Source organism: Chelmon rostratus, chromosome 16, assembly GCF_017976325.1.
Source record: "Chelmon rostratus isolate fCheRos1 chromosome 16, fCheRos1.pri, whole genome shotgun sequence".
In the NCBI taxonomy this organism is placed as follows: domain Eukaryota; kingdom Metazoa; phylum Chordata; class Actinopteri; order Chaetodontiformes; family Chaetodontidae; genus Chelmon; species Chelmon rostratus.
Genome location: NC_055673.1, coordinates 13,188,845 through 13,212,275, shown reverse-complemented (window position 1 = coordinate 13,212,275; position 23,431 = coordinate 13,188,845). Strand labels below are relative to the sequence as shown.

Below are 23,431 nucleotides of genomic sequence, written 5' to 3'. Positions count from 1 at the left end.
AATGTTGTCTTTCCTGTCCTGTCCCCAGTGATTTCCTGCAAGAGATTTGCTTTGTTTTATTACCTTTGCATATCATTTTTAACCGTGTACACATAGATGACCTACTTGCGTACATGGGAATCCTGTCATGTAGCTGTATGTGCTGTTATTGCAGCAGCAGAGAGTATTTCATACAGACAGGTCATTCTCTGCGGGTTATAGATTCACCTTACCAGTTCTTATCTGTCCCCCGTTTTACACACACACACATACACACACACGCTATATAACACATCATAAATATTAATGGTAGGTTGAGTCTCCCGGGCTAACTGCCTCAGTAAAGGGGACAATAGACAGCAAATGGGAATAAAACGGCTGAGAACTATGAGTCAAGGTCACGGCTGGGATTCAACTCTTGTGTTCATTCTTACAGGGAAATTTCAATCAAATAACACTCTCTTCATCTTCATATTAATAGGGAGAAATGTGCCAGAGGGAAAACTTTATCACAGAATCCAGGAGGATCACAATATGCTGGCGCAGAACTTGTAGGTCTTTTTGCATATTCTGTTTATATCTTTTGAGCCAGTTCTATGAAATTCTGCACTCGCCGCAGCTCTATTTATTTGAGCAAGAAAGTCTCTCCAAAACAAAGTCTTATTCATAATGATGGCCTGGCTTTCGTCCGAGGGATTTTAGCTCTATTGCATAAGACTTCAACTACATGCTCAGAAAAGGCCTTAGAGATAAAGATGCTTCCCTATTTTGGGACAAGTCTAGTTGCTTAATCTGCATTTGATATAAATGAGGTCAAAGCGATATTTCTAAGAGAGACTAAAGGGAAGCAATTTCAGGCCGCTAAGAGAGAAGATCAAAAGGGCATGTGCAGTAGAGCACATTTGGATAAAAACTAATGAGACACTCAGAATAAAAAAAAGCCCTGAGACACACTGCACAAAAAAACAACAAACATCACACACACAAGCAGATGCGCACAAACACATAGAATTAGGAAGAAAGAATCACCAGCTCACTAAAATAAGTACAAAATGCTCAGTGCTGTAGGTGTAGTACAGGAGAGGTGCTCACAGGTTTGATCAGCTGGACTAAAACCCTCTAGCTCAAGGCACGCTGTCGGGGAGCCGCATTTGTGCAATGAGGCAGCGCAGACAGCATCTTTCTGGTTGAAATAAAATATATAAACCCATTTGCCTTTGTCGAGAATGTGCTCAGAATTTGATGAGGACAGGGAGGAAGGTGGAGACATTTTGCATTAGAGCAGAGTCTGGCAGAGATAAGAGCATATTAAAAAAAGCAGGGGGAAATTACAATATGCTTAGAATTGTTAAAGAAAGTATTTCTGCAGCTTCCTATCTTGTATTGACACCTAGTCTGGCACTTTTATGAGCGATGTTAAGGACAAATGAGAGAATCTGATGAAACGGGTCTGAGCATTTTTAAAGGCAGAGACGCAGGAGTGGACAGCATTCCTTCATGGACTGAAGTCTAACGCCCTCACTGCGATTTGCACACAAGAGTGAAGAAACCTGCAATGCAGCGGAGTCTAAATCCTGTATGAAAAACACACAGATGAAAAGGGCACATCGGTTTAAAACTGAGCTAAGAACGCCGTCTCCTTCCCTACAGGGAGCAGCAGGGGTCAGTCTGGAGCGGAACTGAGACCAACTCTCCCATTTAAACAAGTAAAGACAACTGAAAAGGGCACATCAATTTGAAATGGACGTGGGCACAGCATCTCTTTCTCTGCGCAGCGTGCCTCCCAGAGGCGCTATATTAGGCTGAAGGGGGCTCAATGGGGGCGAGGTACATCACTAAATAATGAACTCCCAGCAGCACAATTACTGAGCATGATGGCTGCTTTCATCTGAACCGGGAGGGAATGTGTGTACTTGTGCGTATGTTTGTATTGTTGTGCACATAAGTACAGTGCGTGCATCTGTGGGGGTAAAGCAGCGTCTTCTGCTGCTTGTTCTGAAGATTCAGCGAGTAAAAGAAGATGAAGGAGAACTGTGTGGAGGGTGTGATGCGTGTCTTGTCGCTGATGAAGACTTACGAAGCTCGCCCACTTTCAGGATTTCACAGAGCATCTTGGTCAGCTCGATGCTGCTGCGGCCAAACGGACACTCGTGCTTGTCCTCTCGACTGCTGTTCTCCAGGACGATCTAGAGAGACGGACAATCAGATGTAAGGCAGAGCAGAAATATCAGGACCACGTTTGCCCTCAGCTCAGTGCTTACAGGCTGACATTTGAGTCAGCTGATGCTTGGACAAAGCCCTGATATTCCTGGAATTGAGGTAATATCCAAAATAGCCTGTAGGCCTGATCCAGATGCAGATTCAAGCCTCCATGTGAAGAATCTTCACTCTCAGCGTCACCAGGTGGTAATGACACACACTGCTGTCTGCCACAATATCTCTTGCGACACTATAACTCTGAGTTGAAAGAAATGTTCAAATCCCACGTGTAGGGGCTTCAAAGACGTCATCATTTGATAATAAAACAACAAATATAGAGTATTTTGAGGCCTTGGCAGAGCTATGCACTCTCGGAGGGCTTTGTGGTTATAAGTATATGTTAAATATATTTGCATTAATTTAAAGTGCAGTGCTGGCTTGCCAAGGTCATTTATACAAGTATTAGTCATTATTTGACCTTATCTGACCCTCTAATCCATCTGGCCGGAAGCCAAAAAACATAAATGAAATCTCACCAGGAAAAAAAAAAAAAAAAAAAATCACTCTAATTATTAGGATGGTGGCAGTGCGCCATAAAGGAGGCCATCAAGGTCCCAATCATTTTAGCTGGTGACAGTTTAATTTGGGAAATTGGAGGCTGTGTTTTCTCCCTCTGGTCGGCTGATAAGGGCTGAGTCGGCGCGACTAAGACATCTCCTTTGTCACTTTCAGGTCCAGAGACTCTGAGAGTTGTACACTAACATTAAAATACAGTATACACACATAATTACAAGTGTGGTGATACACATACACACAAACTTTTAATTACAATAGAGTGCTTGACAGCCGCCATAAAGTGGTTCAAAGCGACCTGAGTAAAGAGTGGAAACACACTAATTCATCAAACCAGTGTTACAGTTATACCAAATCTACGGTGTGAGTCGAACACGCAGGAGAATAAAATCCTGTTGACTGTGACGAAAAGACAAAAATGCTTCAAGTCATTACAGCGTTGCTCAGGGACTGACACTGAAGCGGATTCAATCGTTCCTGTTGTCTGGGCCAAACAACTTCATGAAATGCAGCTTTAGCCGACACAAAACTTGGGATCGAGCCACAAACTGCAAACAAGTGACTGAGCCGCAGGGAGGAAGGAAGCGGAGGTGACGATGAGAAACATAGCGCCGCGGAAATCTCTGAGCAGTATGTGTTTGTTAAGTGTCTCTGCATGGGGTATAGCAGCATATGAACGTGTATGCGCATACTTACCCTGATGTAGGCGTCCTGGTGGTGCCTGGCAAAATACAACATGTTATCCAGAGCCAACATGCCTGGAGGGATCTGGGTGAAATCCACAGCTGGATTCACATGGTTCTGTGAGACAGAGGGGGAGGAGGAGGGTGAGACATGGACTTCAACACACACACACACAGACTACATCTTTTTTTGACCTTTATTCATTTAGGTATAATCCACTGAATGTGCTCTCTTTCACAGCACACTCAATCATACTTGGCGTTAGAGAGAACCAGTTTCCTGCTGTTGGGGAGCAAGTTGGAGTTTAAGAACCACCAGTAAAGTTGCATGCCGGCCATAAACTGCAGTATTATAATGTGTGTTGGTGAGGTTTGTTCAGATTTTGTTTCAAATATTGCTAAATTCTGATGGTTTTTTTTCATGTGGTGCGTGGAAGAACACGGCATTAGTTTTTTCCAACATATTCCTGCCCACTTGAAACCCGTGAGGCCAAGAGAAGAAAGAAATACATACATATCTCATGATAAATAACCTTAACTTATTATTTCGTGCTCAGAGGGGAGCCCATCGCTCAGAGTAAAATGTTAATTGAAAAATATGGTTTCAGGACCTTTAAAGCAACAAACCACCGCATTCACATCCTTCATTTCACAGTGTTCATGCTCGGTTTTTGTTTGTCCTCTGGGTTTAATTTTAATCCTTTTTAGCAGCTGACTCTCCGGATGTCAAAATGTGCTTGAATGTACCTCTGAGGAGATTTTTCGGAAAAAAAGACCCTGCTTGAAATGCGTTGATGAAGTGATGAAATATGAAAAGAAAATTCACTGTGATGGATTATCTGCAAGATAATCCATCACTGTGAGAAGACCATCCATATTTGGTCATGTTTAAGTTTTTGGGTAAACTCCTGTGGATTTTGCAGTTCAGACAATTGCCCTGCATTTTAAGCAAAAAAATTAAATAAATAATTGATTATCTTAAAGAAAATTTTACTGATGCTTTAAACCAGGCGGTTTTTCATATTTCATGCAACACTGGCATTTTGGACTTGCTTGGAGATACATGGTTTTCATTGGACAGTGACACTCCCTTTCTCTACAAGCTGATTTTCAAAATGCAGTGAAATGAATAGAAGGTGCATCAGTGAACCAATCAAAAACGTATATATAATTTTATGTTTGGTAACCTCAGACAGAAATTCAAGCATACAAACATTTCTTAGTCTGGACTAGAGTCCAAAGCACCAAAATTTCAAGACGAACCAAAAACTTTTCGACAGCAAGCCTGCTTCTCCAGCCTCTACACAACCACCTCCCATGACATCTGAATATTGTATGAGATATGCAGATAGACGCTGCCTGCGCTGTCACAGTCTATCATGCTTAATTCCTCCCAGATATCGCAGAGAATTCCGTCGACTGATGATTAAATCCACGGACGCGCCTCACTCTGAGGCTCATCCTGAGTTTAAAAGGTGAGACGGGACGCAGAAGAGGGAAGGCGACAGGAAGAGGAGGGAGGAAAGCAGAGGATGAAAGAGGAACGGAGGACGCTGAGATCTGGCTCATCACTTTTGTAATTCTGCCTGACAGGAGGCAGACTTATAGGCTTAAAACAGAAACAGGCACCCAGGCGCATGCATATCTTAAAAAAATACCCTCACATGGACATGTGACAAACATTCCAGCATGTGCAACAATCCCTGCTTAAAGAACCTGAAGGCATTAGACGGCAAACAAATGATCCCAGCAGTGATAAGGTCTATCTAGAGGATTCTGGGTTGTGTGCATGTGTGCACGGCGTGTTTGTGTGGCTGTGTCTGTGCGGTTGCAAGCTGTCTAGCATGGAAGGCAGACTCAGGATTTCAGGGTGGGTTCTCTCCACACTAGTGGAGACAAGGCAGTCCAATTGTCCTTATCTTCACTGAGCACACTGCAGAGGGAGTGTGGAGGGGAAGAGCCCCGAAACAGCTCTGGGCTTACACTGAGCCGCAGTGGGTTTAGTTCAAGTTCTTATGCTATAGTTAGACCACTGTGTACAACACAAAGTCACACACACACACACACACACACACACACACACACACACACACACACACACACACACACACACACACACACAGTATACAGTTCATTAAAGCATGCTTCAAGGTAGAGAGATGACAGAAAGATAAAGAAAAGCAGTAAATAAAATATGTTTTAGGGAGAATGTGAGTGGGAGCAAAAGCCTGTAAGGAGGAAATACACTATAACAGGATGAGTGAGAGAGAACATAAACACACACCAAAAGTTCATTTACGCAATTATATTATAGTCTCAATTCATTTTTGAGGTACTTGTCCTTTCACAAATGTCATTCTATTTTATGTTTATCTCCACTACATTTATCTTTTCAGATTAAGATTTTGCATTTAAAATATTGGTTTATAAAATACAATGCATGTTTATATATTAAAACAGTGGTTTCTAATTTATTTTAGCTTATACCCTCATACAAAGAAAGCAGCCTCTACTTGATGCTTTTTGTCATAATCTAAGTTGTTACCAGTTACGCCGAAGAGGGATGTCACAAAAAAAAAAAAAAACGTTACAAGAAAAGTCCAGAAAATAAATAGAGGTCTGTGCAAGAGAGCTTGGCTTTTCTTTCCTCCAACATTAATCATCTCAGGACTCCTCGGATTTATCATGCAACCCTTTGGAGGGGGCCTGACCTGCAGGTTGGGAAAAACTGACCAAAAGTTCCTAACGGTGCATAATTCAGTGACCATTAGCTCCACCTTGGCCAGCAACAACAGTAAAATGCTGCTTATGGTCTGATGCACCAGTATTAATCTAATAATGTCATATAGAAGACATTATCAGTCACAAGAGCCATTTTTCTGCAGAACAAGTCTGTTTGATTTTAACATTAATATTTGTACTTTTGTAGAGTATTTTCAAACTGTTGTATCACTACTTTTACTTTCACTGTAAAGGATCTGAATACTTCTTGCAACACCATTCAAAACCTATTTCTGTGGACATGCCAGGACAGATACACAGACGTTTTAATCTGCAGATTTTGAAGTGAATGTCGAGGATGTCCAATTATAAGGCCGCCCCGTGTGGCCAGACTGGCTTGTGTTTTCCTGTCTGATCTTGAGTCCTTCATGTGTTTGTAGTAGTAAATCAGAGGAAGAGTGTGTTCAGACCCTGTGAATAAGGAGCCAAACTTACAATAAAGCCGAGCTTCTTGTAGTCGCGGGTGTACATGGACTTGCGTTTCTCGATGCTGCCGCTGTTGTTGGGCTCACACTCCACGTCGAAGGCAATCCTCCGCAGCTCAAAGATGATGTCCCTCTGAGCCTGCACACGCAGAGAAGAATATTAAAGCGCTACTCGCAAATCCTTCTAGCTTTTCTTCCATTCACCGTTTTATGATTTGAGCATGCTTCAGCCTCATCTCTGCCGTCTGGGGTCTTGCCGTGCCCAAGGCAATCTGGCCAACAGCCATGTCTCTACACTGTTTTTAGGATTTGACCAACCTGAAATAACTGGTTTTTAGAAACCTGACCTTATCAGGACCAAACTGCCCACAAGTTGCTGAATGAAAGATTAATGATTGTTTACTCCTGGCAGCTGCATCATGCTTGACTGTCCTGGTGGAGGATCCCTCTGTGAGATGTACCTCTCCCTTTTTCCTGAAATGTTTTTTTTGGGGATTGTTCTTTGCACACCTGCAGGCTCTAAGGTTACCTGCGTAATGTCAGCTACAGTCAGACAGACGTGTTTTGTCTGCTTACTGTTCTGTCTCACTAATTTCTCATTTTAAAAAGCAAAATATGTAACATTCTGTATTTTTCAGGATTTTATTCAGGAGTTTATTTTGAGTCGATCCCACATACACCCATCCTGCTGTTAACATTCTCACAAAAGCACAAAATGTGTATTGATCCGTTGCCAGTAGTCCAACAAATGCACTATTTCCTCCCGTCTGAGTGACATTTGCTGTTTTAGGAAATTACTCAGGCTTTTCCAAAAATGAAACCATGAATTTGTGACCTGTTTTTACAGATTACTTCCAATAGAGTATTTATTTTTGAACATTTAACGCTAGCTTACCTCCTCCAATAAGCTATGTGGAGAAAACAAAAACAATCAGCCTTGCTGTTGTTCTTCCACTTTATGTTGCTGCATAGTGCATTTATTTTAAGTTTCCCTAGTTCTCTTAAAAGCTACCAAATCTGATGTTCCTAGTTAGTAAGCTAGTAATGTCCCTTTTTTGGCATCAACGCATTCGTCTGTCTCTTCATTCATCAGCCACATTTGCCACCCATTCATGTCTGTATCATCAGTTAGTCCCCCACCTGGTCCTGGGGATCCATCTTGGTCATCATGCGGTCCTCCAGCAGGTTGAAGGTGAGCACCTGCAGCACGTACAGCTGGTGGGCCATCTCATCATTGATAGGTGTGGGGCTCCGGATCACGTTCTACAGGGCGTGGAGGACAAACAGCAGAGGGAGGGGGGAGAGTAGAGGGGTAGAGGAGAGTAAGTCGGAGAAGGGAGTGGAGGTGTTAGATATGCAGAGAGAAGGTGAAGGAGAGAGGCGGGTTTTGGGGTCAGAGAGACAAGACACGGATTTTGGAGGAAGACGGTACGAGATAACAAAGAGAATAAGAGGATTTGGGAGTGAATGAGGAGGATTAGAACGCATAAGTCAGATGAGGGAGCAGGAGAGGGAGAAATTAGATTTAGCACAAGGGAGAGGATGAAAGAGAGAAAAGGGGAACAGGTGTGAGAGAGCGAGTACAGTAGATAATAACCAGCGACGTGAGACAGAGGCAGAAGTGGCAGGTGTCATTTTCCTTTCTGATATCAGTCTGGTGCAGAGGCATATACCCGCACAGAGATAAAGAGAGACAAAGACAGACAGAAAGAGACACAGAGACTGAGGAATAGACTGCAGAGGTGAAGAGGAGAAGGGCATGGTTACACTTACACTGAGAATGATGGAGCGCAGCTGTTTCTGGGCAAGAATATGGGCCATCTCCTGTAGAGGGAGAAAGAAAAGGAGGGACAAATAGAGACAGAGAGAAAGACAGAAGTAAGGAGGAGCAGAAAGAGAGTGAGAAAGATAAAGATGAGACACAACAATAAACCAACAAATCAAATACAACCCAGATTCCAAAAAAAGTTGGGATGCTGGGTGAAACAGATAAAACAGAATGTGATCATTTGCTAATCCTTTTACACATATAGTATACTGACCTAAAAACAGCACATATTTAAAGTTTTACCTCGTGAACTTCATAGATTTTTGTAAATATCTGTTTATTCTGAATTTGATGCAGCAGGAGCAACAAAAGACTAGGAATGTTGTGGAAAGCTCCAAAACACCTGTTTGGATCATTCAACAGGTAAACAGCTTAATTGGTAACAGGTGATAGTATCATGATTGGGTATGAAAGGAGCATCCTGGAAAGGCTCAGTCGCTCACAAGCGAGGATGCAGCGAGGTTCACCACTTTGTGACACATTGATTGTGTAAAGGATGTTACTACATGAGCTCAGGAACACTTCATAAAACCATTATCAGTAAACACAGTTTGTTTGCGAATGATAACATTCTGTTTTTATTTACATTCTACACAGCGTCCCAATCAGGGTTGCACATTTTTAAGGGTTTTCTATATTTTAATGAGAAATGAATGCAGGGAAAATAAAGCAAAACTGCCACAACACACTGCAAAGTAAGCAGTGACCGGCTGTGGAAAATAAGAAAAGGCATCCCAAAAAAGAACTTAATCTTAAAAGGGGATACTAAATGCACTAACTGATGTCTTCTACAGTGCAAACTACAAAGTGTGCTGATCAAGGGTGCACTTACTGTAAGGGGACAATTTAGGATGTCCACAATGTGCTCATCAAACTACCATATCGTGTGCAGTGAGGAAACAAAGTCAGAGACAGAGAGACAGAGAGGGTGAGTGAGTGGATGGAGAAGAAAAAGAAGAGTCTGAGAGGAGGTTAAAAAAATTCACTTTCTGTCAGCGGTGCAGCTTGTGGGGAGGGTCGGAGGCAACGGAGTCAGCAGAATGGTGAGAGACTGAGGGGGGTTGTAATAAAAGCTTTACTGATGGTCGGGTCCTTACCACACTCATGCGCGCGCACACACACACACACACACGCTATCAACTGTCCTTTTAGACACACACAGCACAAACTAGGAACCAAAATGGTGTCATCTGTGACCGAGCTGCGTGTAAAAGAACCTGGCATGATGAGTGCATGGTGCTACCCCATAACACCACATCATAAAAACTGGCTCCCTGCAGAAATGAAACTGTCTGCTATAAACTTTTATTACCACACATGCCTGCACCTAAGACAGGAAGACATTGTTCACTTATCACCTAAAACAACCCATTAACGTTGCTTCTTTCTGCCAGCCAACCACATTAATCAGATTCAAGCACACACTTGACAAAATGCCAAAATGTGCAAAAAATTTGGCCCCAGCGAAAGAAGCACTGCAACATCCGAGTGTGCTACGATCTGTATGCGGCGGAGCTGTGGAGCTTATTTCTGCATGCGATGTCTTCAGCTTTGTATGCTGCATAGGAGAAAAGCTGTGGGTTAGCATCATCCATTATTAATGTCACAGCACATCGCTGGACCCTATGGTGCTGATACGAGGGATCATGTGATTAGCTACAGGGCTGTGCGTGACATAGGTGGGAGAGCAAGGGAGAGGGGGAGAGAGAGAGAGAGATGAGTGGAGAAATGAGAGCATGGTTGAGCACAAAACATCACTTCTGCACAGGGGAACGGAGAGAAACATGAGTAATGAATGAAGGGGATCTTATGCATGATAAAATCACTACTGTTCTATCAGATTTTATTGTTGCACTATACTGGAGATGTGGTATAAACACATGACAATTCTTACACACAAAAATACATACAAAGTACACTGTTACAGTACAGAAATGCTGACAACATGTGAATTTCCCATGTAGAGCTGACTGCGTGGTGAAAGTGACGTACAGTGTGAGAGTGCTGTGTGTGCATGCTGCAGCCTCACCTGTCTTTTCTCCTCAGGAGCTTTGAGGAAGAGAGCATTGATGACAGCAATAGTGTACGTCTGAATGTCTTGATCAGTCCTGGAATTGGAAAATAGCACGAACAAGATCATCAGCTTTAAGAAGTTTACAACTGCCTACTTGTGTGGCGTGAAACGCATTTATCATCGCGTGACAGACACTGGCCTTTGAAAAATGATTCAAAATAATGACTATTTATATGCAGAGTTCATTGGTCCACTCACCCCTGAAGATGTGGGATGAGCTGTCCGATGGTGATCTCTTGCGCCACCTTGTGGTAAAGATCCTGACTGTTGAGAACCATGGACTCCAGGATGGCCAGGGACCGCTGCAGCACTGCTGTGTCCATGGCCGACTTGTTTACATAGCTGGCAATCTGCAGGAAGGACCGAGCGACAGAGATGAATGATTTATAAGATGTAGCTCTTAAAAGACACAGAGACACTAACCGGTACAGTGATGGAGGACAGCTAAAAACACCTATTCCTTTTTTTTTGTCCCCCTCAAAATTTTCATTACAACTAGTGCTTATTGGGGCATACTAACAATTAAGAAATTAAAATGAGGGCGGAGCTGTAGTGACAGAAAGAAAAAATAAATAAATGAAATATAACAAAGTGGAATAGACAAAATACAATAAAATAAAAATTGAGTAAAAAAATAATATATAGATATCAGATCAATAATATAGATCAAATGGATTCCTCGCTATAACAGTAAACCCATTGCAGGGCTCCACCTTCTAGTGAATATATCTTTTTGAAGTCTCAGGGAGTGTGTTATTTGTTCCATTTGGTATACTTCCATTATTTTTCCGGTCCACATACTGTACGTCAGAGGGTCAGGCTTCAGCCACTTTACTGTGATGCATTTAATCGCTGTTGCTAATAGTATTTGTAAAAGATATTTTTTGGCTCTTCCATTAATGCCTTTTGGTATTAGACCTAGTAGAGCCACCAGTGGGTCCCTTGTAATATTTACCCCACATACTACATTAAGTGTTTTAAACACTTCTTTCCAGAAACTTTGCAGTTTCGGACATAGCTAAAACATGTGGATCTGATTGCCAATATGTGGGCCACAGTCCAGCATTTGTTTGAGTGTGTATTGTCAAATTTGGCCATTTTTCAGGTGTCCGAAAGAACCTCATGATAAACTTCACACCTATTCCTTTTGACATATACATTTAAGGCAAAACTACCAATCTGCACTTTTAATCAATTACGTTTTCTACAGCAACAGCTTATTATGTGTCGAAAGCAAAATCTAGCACAACTATGTAAACTATGCATGGATAAATGAATTAGAACATAAACTTAAACTGTCTTAAACTGAGACTCTTGTTTTATACTGCACATTTCTCTATTGTCTGTTACACACTTTGTTACTCATCCGGCTGTAAAGTAACATGTAACCTGACTAACTATCTTTAAGGAGATTTTAAGCTTTGAAATATGTTCTGCTGACCAATGTGCATGAAGAAAATGCTAAACTTCCAACCTTGTATTAATCACAGAGGCCTAAGTGTTTCTTTTCCAGAGAATATACAGTATAACAGTATTCTTAATGCACGTTCCTCTTAAGTCCCTGCCTTGTTAAATGAGACATTTTCTTGGCTGACCTTCTTGATGAAGGCCACAGAGAAAGTGTCCCAGGAGACGATGCCGTGGTCCATCAGCTCCACGAAGGCCGTGAGAGTGAAGGACAGCAGGTCGCCAAAACTACAAGACAACACACACACACAGACACACACACCATAGGAAACTTCTCTCCAGCAGATGGCTTGGACCAGTGTATATCTGCAAAGCCCAGATGGCTTGGAACATAACGAGGAATGAGCGGTCAGCAGAGACAGAGAGAGAGAGGTGGTGGAGAGCAGGAGAGGAGATGGAAGAATGCGAGTCAATCAATCAGGCTTTGCTGGAGAAAGACAGAAAAATACAGAGACAGGGAGAGAGGAGGAAATGGGACAGAGGTTTGCGATGCAGCGCAGACAGACTGGCCTTCGAGAAACAGGGGGGGGGCATCGGAAGGCCAGCAGGAGCCGGGCAGCACAGAACGGTTTTCAATCAGGACCGGAAAGCTACATAATAGAGTGAAGTCATGCAGTTACACAAATATCAGGAGAAATAAATCACTCTGCCAGAGTCACAGGAGGCCAAAGCAGGAAACACATTAAACTGCTGATACATCCATTTAAAAATCATATTGAAATATAGAAGTTTTGCACACAACTCACAGAACAAAGTTATTTCTGCTAGTTTGTGTCAGGAAAAAAAAGCAGATACTGACCTCTGCTGCCAAAGACTGGCATTGCAGGACCACACTGCACTGAGGCTTTAGCTTGTGCACCAGTTTTGATATTTACTGCTCTAATTGTATGAAGGTGGCATGAAAATATACAAACCTATGGTGCTACAACCCACAGAAAAAATGCTTTATCGTACAATGTAAACTTTTGCTGATAAACACTAAGCAATGATTTGTTGATGCAGTTTTATATTTCAGAATGAATTTTCAAGTTGGTTTGAACATGAGAGTGGTGCTCAACATCAAATTCAGTTGTGTTGCTGCATAGTAGGTGATTAGTGAAGAGTCGAACGGACAATTAGTAACCCACAGCTGAAGGACGGAGAGGCTTTTGCAGATGGTGCTGCGTATTTAGATGACAGTTTACTACACATTGTTACATGAAAGTGTAGAATACTGACGTCAGAGGATAGATTATTAAAGGCTGATAGAGCAGAGGAAACCCTGTTGATGGATGGGTGAAGTTCCTGTGGTGTGAGAGAGGCTACTGCTAATGATGTTGAAGAGAAAGTAAGAAAAGTAGCTGGCTCACAGAGAGCCCACAGACCTCCCCTCACCCTGAGCAGCACTGTTATTAGTAAAGAGCACCAAGATTTCATTCGGGGTAAAGCACTGACTTATACTAGAACATGTAGCAAAAACATTAAAACATTGAATTCCAAAAAAATGATTTTGACAGATTTCTTGTCTCATTAGGTTTTTAGAGATAAATCTTGGTCTTCTTTCAGTCTGTGTTGAAGAATTAGGAAATCGTTTGCGCCTGTTGCCCAGAACCACATGCACAAAATTAAAGAGTGACACCGATTTAAAAATGGAAGCCTGGAGGTGGCTGTGTTATACATATATATATATATAGATAGATAATTTCCCATAAGGCACTGGGGCCAAAGTCTTAATCATGCAGACTCGGCCAGCAGGTTAGGAAGAGCACAGAGCCAATGACGTTACCCAGCCGGGGGGGAGGGGAGGGGCTTACCAGGGCTTCATTATCTTCTGTAGTTTCTGATAGCGCCTGCAAAAATTTGAGAAACTTTGGTGTCAAAGGTGGGAAACAAACAACCAAACCTTTCAGTGTTTTAGCCAGCACAGAGCAGGGAACAAAACACATCACAGCCTGGTGACTAGTTAATGCACAAATGTCCCTCAGAGGAGAGACCAGACTCCACGCAAATCCTATTAAACATCGTAAAAAGGACTTCTTTCCTAGAACTTCAGACTCAAGCAAACTGAAATGAAAGGTCAGTATTTCATTCAACACAAGCCTTCATTCACTGACTTGTAGTACACACCTTTAACAAGTAAGCCTACTCATTAAACACTGAAAAGCATGCCAAGCAGAAACAGTTGAAAAAGCAGTTGGCTGCCAACCTGACTGTCACACAGCAAGCATGTGTAGAGATGACAATGCACAGAAACAACACTTTCATTCAACAGGAAAAGACCTGTGTTACATTTTTGCTGCGCTCTGCACATCCTGATACGGTCATACATTTTGTATTACACATGAAATGCTGCAGCAATTAAAAAGTCTTTTCAGGGACACAATGTTTTCATAGGGACTATTTCTTCAGTAGAAAGGGGTCCCAGTGAAAACGCTCAAATCCAGTTACTAGGAGGCTTAAATGTGATATTGGGGTTGCAGCAGAAGTCTCAGACACAGATAAAACCAGGGCAAATACACCAAAAACTGCCTGCGCGGCTAGATATCCTTAGAGGCAAGAGAGAAAATGTGCTTTCTTTAAAAAGTGTGTGAACTGACTCTTTAATACAACAACGAAAATCCCTCCTCCCATCACTTTTGAAAGTAATAAGCTGCTTGAAGTTGCACTGTACATTCTGAACACCTACTGTGCCAAACCAGCTGTTCCATGTTTTAGTCAGCAGAGGGCGATATCCACCTTCCAGGTGGAGCTCCTGTGGGCGGCAGCAGCAGCCTGATTTCCACATGAACACAGTGCAACATCTCCAGGAGAGGCATTAGCTCACAGCTCTGCCCTCGAGAGTCTCCAGCACTCAGCCTCTTGAATAATTACAGTTCACCAAGGTGGTTGGCAGGCACACTAATGAGTGTGTGTGTCTGTGTGTGTTTCTGACACTGATACCTGTCCGCGTGTCTGTGTTTCATAAGCTCCTTCTGTTCAGATGGATATGCAGCAGAGCCTCTCTCTCTCTCCCTTTCTCTCTCTCTCTCACACACACATGCACATTGCATGCAGAGGCCACTTATGAACTCTCCAGTGCTGAATAACGGATGCGATGGTAATTCACATAGAACCATATTTAATGAAAGAGCCAGGAGCAGAGCGGAGTCAACATCAGCGCTGCTGTGACGGCTCCTCGCAGCAAGATCAAACAGGGTCCGCTATTTGCTCATTTCAGCATTATATGCAAAAAGGAGAAAAGGCTTCAACGATTTCCTGTCAAATAGTGAAAGTGAGTGTAATGCGAGAGGTGCTGCTGTCTCACCCTGACACAGGAGATCACTAAGTGGTTTCTACTGAGGAGCAGACATTAAATATCTGACAGGAATTTGACTCTTTTATGCACATGCAAAACAATCAGGAGCATGAAAGTGTTGGGTTCTCATTGTGCTGTAGTAAGAGCGTATTTGACCTTGTGCAAGTGTGCGTTCACAACATGACTGTGTCTGAGCCAACTCATGCGAGCAAACAATTCTTCAATCTCTCTTTTCTCTCGCTGGGTAAAAGGGATGAATAATGAGAGTTGCATGAGGCAGAAAACGAGAGCGTCCCGGCCGGATGGCTGCTGCTGCTGCCCTGCCTGCCAGTTTGCACCGTATGTCTGCTTGTGTGCATGTGTGTGTGCATGTGTGTGTGTGTGTGTGCACGATTGCACTTGTACTGTAACTTTCCTCTGGGGTTTTACTCTGGCGTGAGCCGTGCACTCACACAGCATGCTACTGGCACACACACAAAAACACACCTCCCACTGGCATCACGGCTGAGGAATTCCACCTCAGCGAAAAACGTCCTGGCTTTTACCTTCAGCGGAGACGGTCTCCAGGGCCCTGCACACAGTGAGTTTTCAGATCTGCTGAACAGTCAAACACTAGTGCGGCGGCCTCTTCTCAGCTGTGTGTAATATCACTCTCATGGTCAACAAAGGTGAACAGGAGCCCCTGGGCGTGTTCTTCACAAGCCAGCTCTTCTCTTTTTCAGCAGAAACACACTTGGGTGACATCTTTGGAGCGCGTTTATGGGGTTACCGCCTTGCTTTGGATGCAGATAGTAGTTACGCCATAGGCTCAACCGGAGCTGAAGTGGACCTCTTCAAAAACTGAACAACGTAACCACAGAGATACAACCCCGAATCCAAAAAGGTGGGGATGTAAAACATAAATAAACCAGGATGTGATTTGCTAATACTTGCTAATCATGTGTTTCACCACTCTGTGAAACAAGATTGTATAAAAGGATATTACCACATGTGCTCAGGCGCAATATGCAAAACTGCTGTCTGTAAACATATTTTATTTACAAGTGATTGCATTCTGTTTTCATATCCCTTTTGCACAGAGTCCCAACTTTTTATAACCTACAACTTTGTGCTGGTGGATATTGTTGATTATTTCTACTGCACACAATTTGCTTTCCATTTGAGCACAAAGGCAGCGGAATAACGTCAACAGATTACTTTGGCTATTAATGACTGCAGGGCGGCAGATTTCTTTTCAGTAGCTGGACAGGACAAACGTTCCTATTATCACTCTAAGTCACAAGACGAATGTAAGATTTTAAACAAGATTACTTCAGGTACAGAATAAATTGAGTTTTGTAACACGGCCAGATAATGCCATATCTGGTATCTAGTGTTGCGGTGGTGCTATGATGAAAAGTATGCTGAATTACAATCAGTTTCCACAACAAAGGCAGCTACAGAGGGCCAGCCGCAGCACCTGATGCAAAAGCGTAAATCCAGTTTAATACAGTGATTTGAGGAGTTTTACCGAAGTGAGCGCCAGCGACTTGGCTGCTTTGAACTCAATAAATCAGAATGCACAGTGCAACTCCAAAGACCCCTTGGATTCTCACTGACCACAGAACTGTGCAGGTGCGATACTTTTAAAAAAATCTGTAGCTCTTTGAAATTAAACAGGATAATGGCTCTATGAAATCACTGGAAATCTCTATTCCTGCGACCTTCGACTGCTCCCCGTCGTCCCTGTCAAAGCCATCGCACAAAGAAGAGTGAGAAGCTGTCTGTGGGGAGGAAAACACAGCAGCGCCGCAGGAAATCCAAAACAGCAAAGGGGACGGACAGACAGTTGACTTACTCGGTGCCACTCTCCACCATCTGGGTGAGCAGGGAGATGCCGTCCAGGTTGATGAACTCTTGGGCGAAGGTGATGTCCCGGGACGCGTTGGCCAGGTCCTTCAGAGCCTCCAGCTTGGCATCCATGCTGGACGACTGGATCCGCTCGTGAAGCTGGACCGCGGTCTGGTACTGGAGTGGACAAAGGTAGCAGGAGGAAGATGCATTGGTGTTAGAGGATGACACACATACTGTGCCTTGGGAAAATAAAAATAAACCTGTCTTCCTGTTCATCCACAATGTGATGAGTGTTCTTATGTACTTATAAGGACATTTAACTTACAGGAGAGGTGGTCAAACGCAGGATTGAGCCGTTCTTAATGTCATTGCGATTCTGTGGAGATTTACCAAGATAAAAGCAAACATTAGTGGGCACTTGAGACCTTTTTTTTTTTTTTTTTTACCTTGGGCTGCCTGGAGTTATAAAACAGATGACCGAACCTTTTCTGTGATGTAGAAATTTGTTGTGTCAGCAATCTGCAGAGCAAAGTTTTCATGGTTCCCCAAGGACCATCTGAAATCCATTGGATGGAGACAAAAAAAAAACATTGCATAATTGGTATTAAAAGGGGAGGACATCTTAAAATAAAGCTAATAGGATTTAAGTATTGAGATGGAGAGAGAGAGAGAGGAGAATTATCTTCAAACGCAAAAGGCATGTGCTCGTGTACGCATTAAAAAAAGCCAATGCAGACTTACCCCTCGCACACTTCTTTAATGATGGCTGAGAGAGGCTTTTTCTGTGGAGAAAGACAAAAATAAATTTAGTCCACAGTCCGAGCTTCAGTTCCTAAAACAACAGTCAGCTCACAGAGAGCTGCAATTACTTTATATTACAGCACTGACACAATGAGAGGCTGCTCCTCAGCAGCCTGTATTTAACTGTCCGACTGCTGGTGTGGGCTCACGGACCATGTCTGTGGCACCATTTCATTCATTATTATTGCAGTATTTGAAGCTGCCTCCAGATCAGCAGCTATGATATTCTGCTCCAGTTGCTAGCAGTTGCTATTCAGCAGGAAATATTACTTCCTTATATTGGTTTGGCAGAGCTACTAGTTACCTACAAAACACATGATCACATGATCTGAATTCAGTCTATACCAGCCCAGGTTACATCTCAGCCAGAGTACTGTCCACTAGAGAGTTTTTTTAAGGATGCTTAAGGGTCTCTTATCCCCGCTGTGCCAAACATAATCTTTTCAAAACACACCGGCATCAGCATTTGCACACAATCACAGTTACAACCCTGCACGCTAACATACACACACAGCAATTTGAGCATCTCTATAGAATCACAATGTACGAAGCGCTGTGGATGATATGATTGGATTGCTTCTTCGACGGGATTTACCCTGAGCTGCGAGCGAGGCTGCTTCAAAGAGCACAAGCTGTAGTGATGGAGGACTTACAGAGAGATGATAATGCCGGCAGGATGGTGGGCATATATGACAGGGAAAGAAAGGAAAGAGAGGTGACAGAAGAAGAGTGTGGGCTGCTATGTGAACAAAAGGGAGAACAGAAGATTTAAAAAAAAAGTGAGAAACAAGCAAATTGAATAAGATGAAGGGAAAACAACGGCAAGCAGGAGAGTGGATGATAATGGTGAGAGAAGGCAGGAGAGTGGATGTTGAACAGGGAGAAAAAGGGATTGGAGGAATATGAAGAGCCAGCAAAAACACATATGGGGGGGGGGGTGAGGTGACAAATGTGAGGAGTGTGTGCACAGTGTCAGTCAGTATTAGCTTAATATCTGGCCGCTCGGCGCTGCTGTCCTCCTCAGGCTCTCTGGGACTTACAGTATGCTGGCAGAGTACAGTGAGCACACACACAAATGTTCTCAAGTACTCCACATTACAACAGGGCATCTGTTCAAACAGCATTCAGGAGCTTTTGAATGCTGCCTCAAATTCCACGTTAAAAATAAAAACAATTTATCTCTTACTTGTCTGTCCTGTAAAAATATGCATAATATCCTCCTCTGTTGATAAAATATTGCTAAAAACATCAAAATATGCTTGAATAATCCAGGTTTATACTGTAAATGTTCAGTGTTTCTTAGCTTCACTGCAGATTTTTCATGTGCAAACTATCAATATGCTCAAACATCAAAGAAATAGCAATGGTTTGCAAGATTTCAGAACACATTAAACTGCTTGTGCATTGCCTGGAGTGTTTCCTTCTCTCATACTTAAATAATGTAAAAAGGTAATAATATATTACCACATGTGAAAAATCTCTGAGTGTCCAGGTTCTATGTGACCAGTGCAAACCTCAGATGTTTTTCTTATGTGAGGCCAAGTTAATATGTTCTGTTCTTTCTAGTTAATTTCAGATTTTCTGACTGATAAGTTGTTTGAAAAATTAAAAGAAGGTGCAAAAAGAATTAGTTTGTGTCTTTTGAGAAAACTGCTTTGAATTGTACATCAACAGAAATTTAGCTTGTTTGACATAGATTTAAATGATAAATATTGTCATACACAGCCTGTTTTAGGTTATAATTCATTTGGACTGGTTTGGTTTAAAGTGGGGGCCGTCTGGCCTCCAGCCCGCAGGCGGCCCTCAATACTCTTTGATCCGCCAAGAGGCAATTCATAGATACAAAAAAAGCTGCACTCAATTCTATTGCAATTACTTTTTGTAAGCCATGAAAGAAAATAACATAAAATTGTAAACTAAGAAATCCTTCTGGGTGGTCTCTTCTAGCTGTATGGCTGTCCGGGTCATGGTCACAGTGAACACAACACATGCCTAGTGGTTACTTTGCACCGTTGCCGACTGTCAAGGAAAGAAAAGCAGACAAAGAACAGGTAAGAAGCCAGCACGCCTGAAGGGGTTTGCGGGGACGCGCTCGCAGTGATGAAAAAGGCTAATCTCAAACATCATCACAGCTCAGATCTAACACGCTAAACTGGATGAGCTGGAAGGACAAATGCATTCAGATGAACTAACCGCTCTTCTGACGGGCAAGCATCTCTCATAAAGACCACTTCCTGACAGAGGCAGTGGTATGCAGGCAAGCGAGCTAAAAGCTAAGAAGCTGAAACCTCATTAAGAAGGGGAATTTGTGCCTTGTTGCTGCTGTGGAGCTGCCAGCAGCAGACAAAGTAAAACTGTCAGTTTGTCTTGAAGAACCATCGCAGAGCAGATTACTGATACGGTGCGAGATGTTGAAAAAACACTAAAGAAATTTGAATTTTCCCATTCTGAGGAGACATCCTACTGCTTCATACTGACTCTTGCTGAAACACTGCTTCACTCAAGATTGACTGGCCCATTCCTGGAAAACCAGCCACGAGTAGCATCATCATCATCATCATCATCATCACCACCATCTGACATCAGACGCCTCAGCAACGAGAAGCAGTTCCAGCCATCGCATTAGAGGTTAGTGTGATATATGTGTTCAATAACTTCGAATGGCCCTCGAAGGATGTTGCAGAAATGGAAGTGGTCTTTGATAGGTTTAAAGTTTAAATCGACAAATGAATTTCAAACAAATTAAGATTGTGTTTCCCCAGTTACCCCTTCAACATCTTTTTTTCTCCTCCTCAAATTCCCTCCACCTGCATCTTTTATCTCCGATAAAAAAAAAAAAAAAAAGGATTTCCCTTCATTTTCATCATCCAGGAGTCACAACACCTCCATTATCCTATCTACTCTTCCCCAACCCCATCACATTTACCTTTAGGAACACCCCCCATATCCTACGCTCCCTTCCTATTAGCTCCACTCCACTGCACCGCTGTAATCCTGTGTCACACCTGGTGGCCTTTACCACGTGCACTGGCATGAACGTGAAAAACGAAGCTTTAATCAACAGCATATAATAAAACACAATACATTATATTAAATCTGATCTTTAGTGAGTCTATATCACCCATCAGCTCTGAACACACGCACACGTAATCTTTCTTTCCGAGGTCACTGAGTTACACAACAAGCAGACTCCGCCAGCGATGCCTGACTGCAGCATTGTCTGAACTTTCATTACAGACATTTTGAACACTTGTAACGCACAAGGATTCATTATAGTATACCTTTTCCCACCAACATTTTAATTCTGCTATTATAGAATTAACCCTAAGAGGCAATAAAAAAATCTATTAATTCATTTTATTTCAGGCTTCTGACATATTTTGTCTTGGTTAACGACCACGTTAAACAGCATCTGTAACACAATAATCCGATAATAATCCTTTGCACTATAGTGTATATCCCCAAATGGACAGTTCATTCATCAGCTGAGAGCTGCTTCAAACATTTGTAATCTAAAAGTTATAAAACTGCGTACCACCTGCCCAGCTACAAACAGCCGTTAGCTGTTGTTAGTGACTACCTCAACATAGTGGAGCATTTAGCAGCTACAGAGCCAGATATTTCCCTCAGACTTGGTGGAGACCAAAACAGAGCAACAGAGATCAACATGGGTTTAAAATGTGGTTTTATACTGCCTCACACCATACTACACTTAAAAACTAACCAAATCATAACCCACAGAACATCAAAGCTACCCAACAACAGACCATCGCAGCTTATTTCCCTTCAGTTTGACTCTAATGCTCCTGCTTGTTTCCCAGCAGCTCCTCCACCTTGTCGCTCTCTGGTCCTCTACTGCATTTCTGACAACATCAATAAAACGCTTATTGCAATTGTTTGCACTTGTACCAATTCCCTGGTGTTCCAACACAAACGTTAGACTTCTGTGCCTATGGGACACTGAAGATATTTAGCGAGATACAAGAGTGGTAGCGTGATTTATGCACACACACACTCACGCATGCACACATGTACCTAAACACACGGTCAAACTGCAGAGCCGCATGGCCGGAATCCGAGCGACGCCCATGAATGCCCAGCACAAACAGATACACACATACACTGAGCTGTCAACACACGAGCACACACACTTGCATGAATAGTAACAAGTATGCATGTTGCCACACAAACACGCCCACACACAATTTCACTTATGCAGAGTTGTACCCACGTAAACAAACAAAGAAAAATACACACACACAAATATGCATCCATGCGCGCACACAGACAAACACACTCTCTTTGGGTCTCAAGACAGCGTGAGCAGCTGAAACCCACTCCCCATTGGATGACTCAGACAGCCATATGCTGCTGCAGGGCCCATTGTACAGAGGAGATGCAGAGGGAGGAGGAAGAGGTGGGGGTTGACAGTGGAAGACAGAAGAGGAGGAGGCACAGCGCAAGTTTTCACAGTTACAACAAAAGACGGGGAAGAGGAGGGAGAGGGGGAACGAACAGGAGAGAAAGCAAAGGAGGACAAGGAGGAGGAGGCAACAGATAGGAGGAACAAGAGAAAGATGACAGGGAGAGATAAGAGAATTGGAGAAACGCGGAGGAAGGGAAGGAGGAGGTGAGGTGGTTTCGAGAAGTAAAGACGAAAGAAAGACCTAAAGATGTCGTACAGTTCAGACTGCAGCAGTCCTGCTAATAAGGGGTCATTAAACACAAAAACTTCATCCCGAAACCGACGCCTAAACGCTTAAAGGACCTCCAGGCGAACCCAGAAACACATGTACTCTGTAGTTCAATATTTCATTCAGCCATTGAGAAGGGCAATCGTGGCTCCAGTTGTCACGGTGACTCATAGCTTGTACAATCATTAGCCCATCTGTGAGTCACACACACACACATACATGCACACACGCAAACACACACACACACACAAAACAGGCCATTTCACACACTGTATGTGTAATCAAACAACGTAATAGTAAACATGTCATCCCCCCACGCGAGGTAGTCATTGTTTGCCCTAATTATTTCATTAGCATGTTATCGACTGTTTGTTAGACCCCGATGACTGCTGACACACAGCTCGGCCTTTATTGGTGGATTCATCCTCGAGCCGTGTGCCGGCACACATGCTAAGCCACGGATCAGGCAATCATCAGAGTGATTTAACACTAGCAACGGCATTAGTTTCATCAAAAATCACACCAGTCCAGCATTATGACACGATTTACAGCAACCACATTCAGTGAAATTTGTAGTGATGTGTGTTGGATCAGCTGTAAGCACTTCAAATTACAGTAAGTTATAAATAACTAAAACCCTTTGACAATTTAGATCAACCAGAATATTAGATGAACACCTATATGTAGAAATAAATTATTGATTAATTATGTTTATGTATGTAGTCTTTACTTTCATGGCTCTTTTTGTTACCTCCTACTTGCGGCAAATACTGGAGATCCAGAATCAGAGCTATAAACTTCATGATTGATGATTGATTTC

The 23,431-nt window shown here is 42.7% G+C and overlaps 1 protein-coding gene across 3 annotated transcripts in view; it reads right to left on the bottom strand.

The window, feature by feature from the left end:
- The window catches only part of elmo1 (engulfment and cell motility 1 (ced-12 homolog, C. elegans)), a 103,795-nt gene that overhangs the window by 46,133 nt on the left and 34,231 nt on the right, over positions 1 to 23,431 (bottom strand). For 2 of the 3 annotated variants that reach the window (XM_041955436.1, XM_041955435.1), the window contains exons 3-15: positions 17,858 to 17,898; positions 17,600 to 17,672; positions 17,442 to 17,492; positions 17,121 to 17,290; positions 13,803 to 13,838; positions 12,138 to 12,237; positions 10,741 to 10,892; positions 10,498 to 10,576; positions 8,414 to 8,464; positions 7,781 to 7,903; positions 6,651 to 6,779; positions 3,448 to 3,552; positions 2,057 to 2,165 (exon numbers count right to left, since the gene is read on the bottom strand). In XM_041955436.1, coding sequence (XP_041811370.1) covers positions 2,057 to 2,165; positions 3,448 to 3,552; positions 6,651 to 6,779; positions 7,781 to 7,903; positions 8,414 to 8,464; positions 10,498 to 10,576; positions 10,741 to 10,892; positions 12,138 to 12,237; positions 13,803 to 13,838; positions 17,121 to 17,290; positions 17,442 to 17,492; positions 17,600 to 17,672; positions 17,858 to 17,898 — 1,219 coding nt within the window. The remainder of the gene's footprint in view (positions 1 to 2,056; positions 2,166 to 3,447; positions 3,553 to 6,650; positions 6,780 to 7,780; positions 7,904 to 8,413; positions 8,465 to 10,497; positions 10,577 to 10,740; positions 10,893 to 12,137; positions 12,238 to 13,802; positions 13,839 to 17,120; positions 17,291 to 17,441; positions 17,493 to 17,599; positions 17,673 to 17,857; positions 17,899 to 23,431) is intronic. The other variant, XM_041955437.1, reaches the window with a different exon arrangement.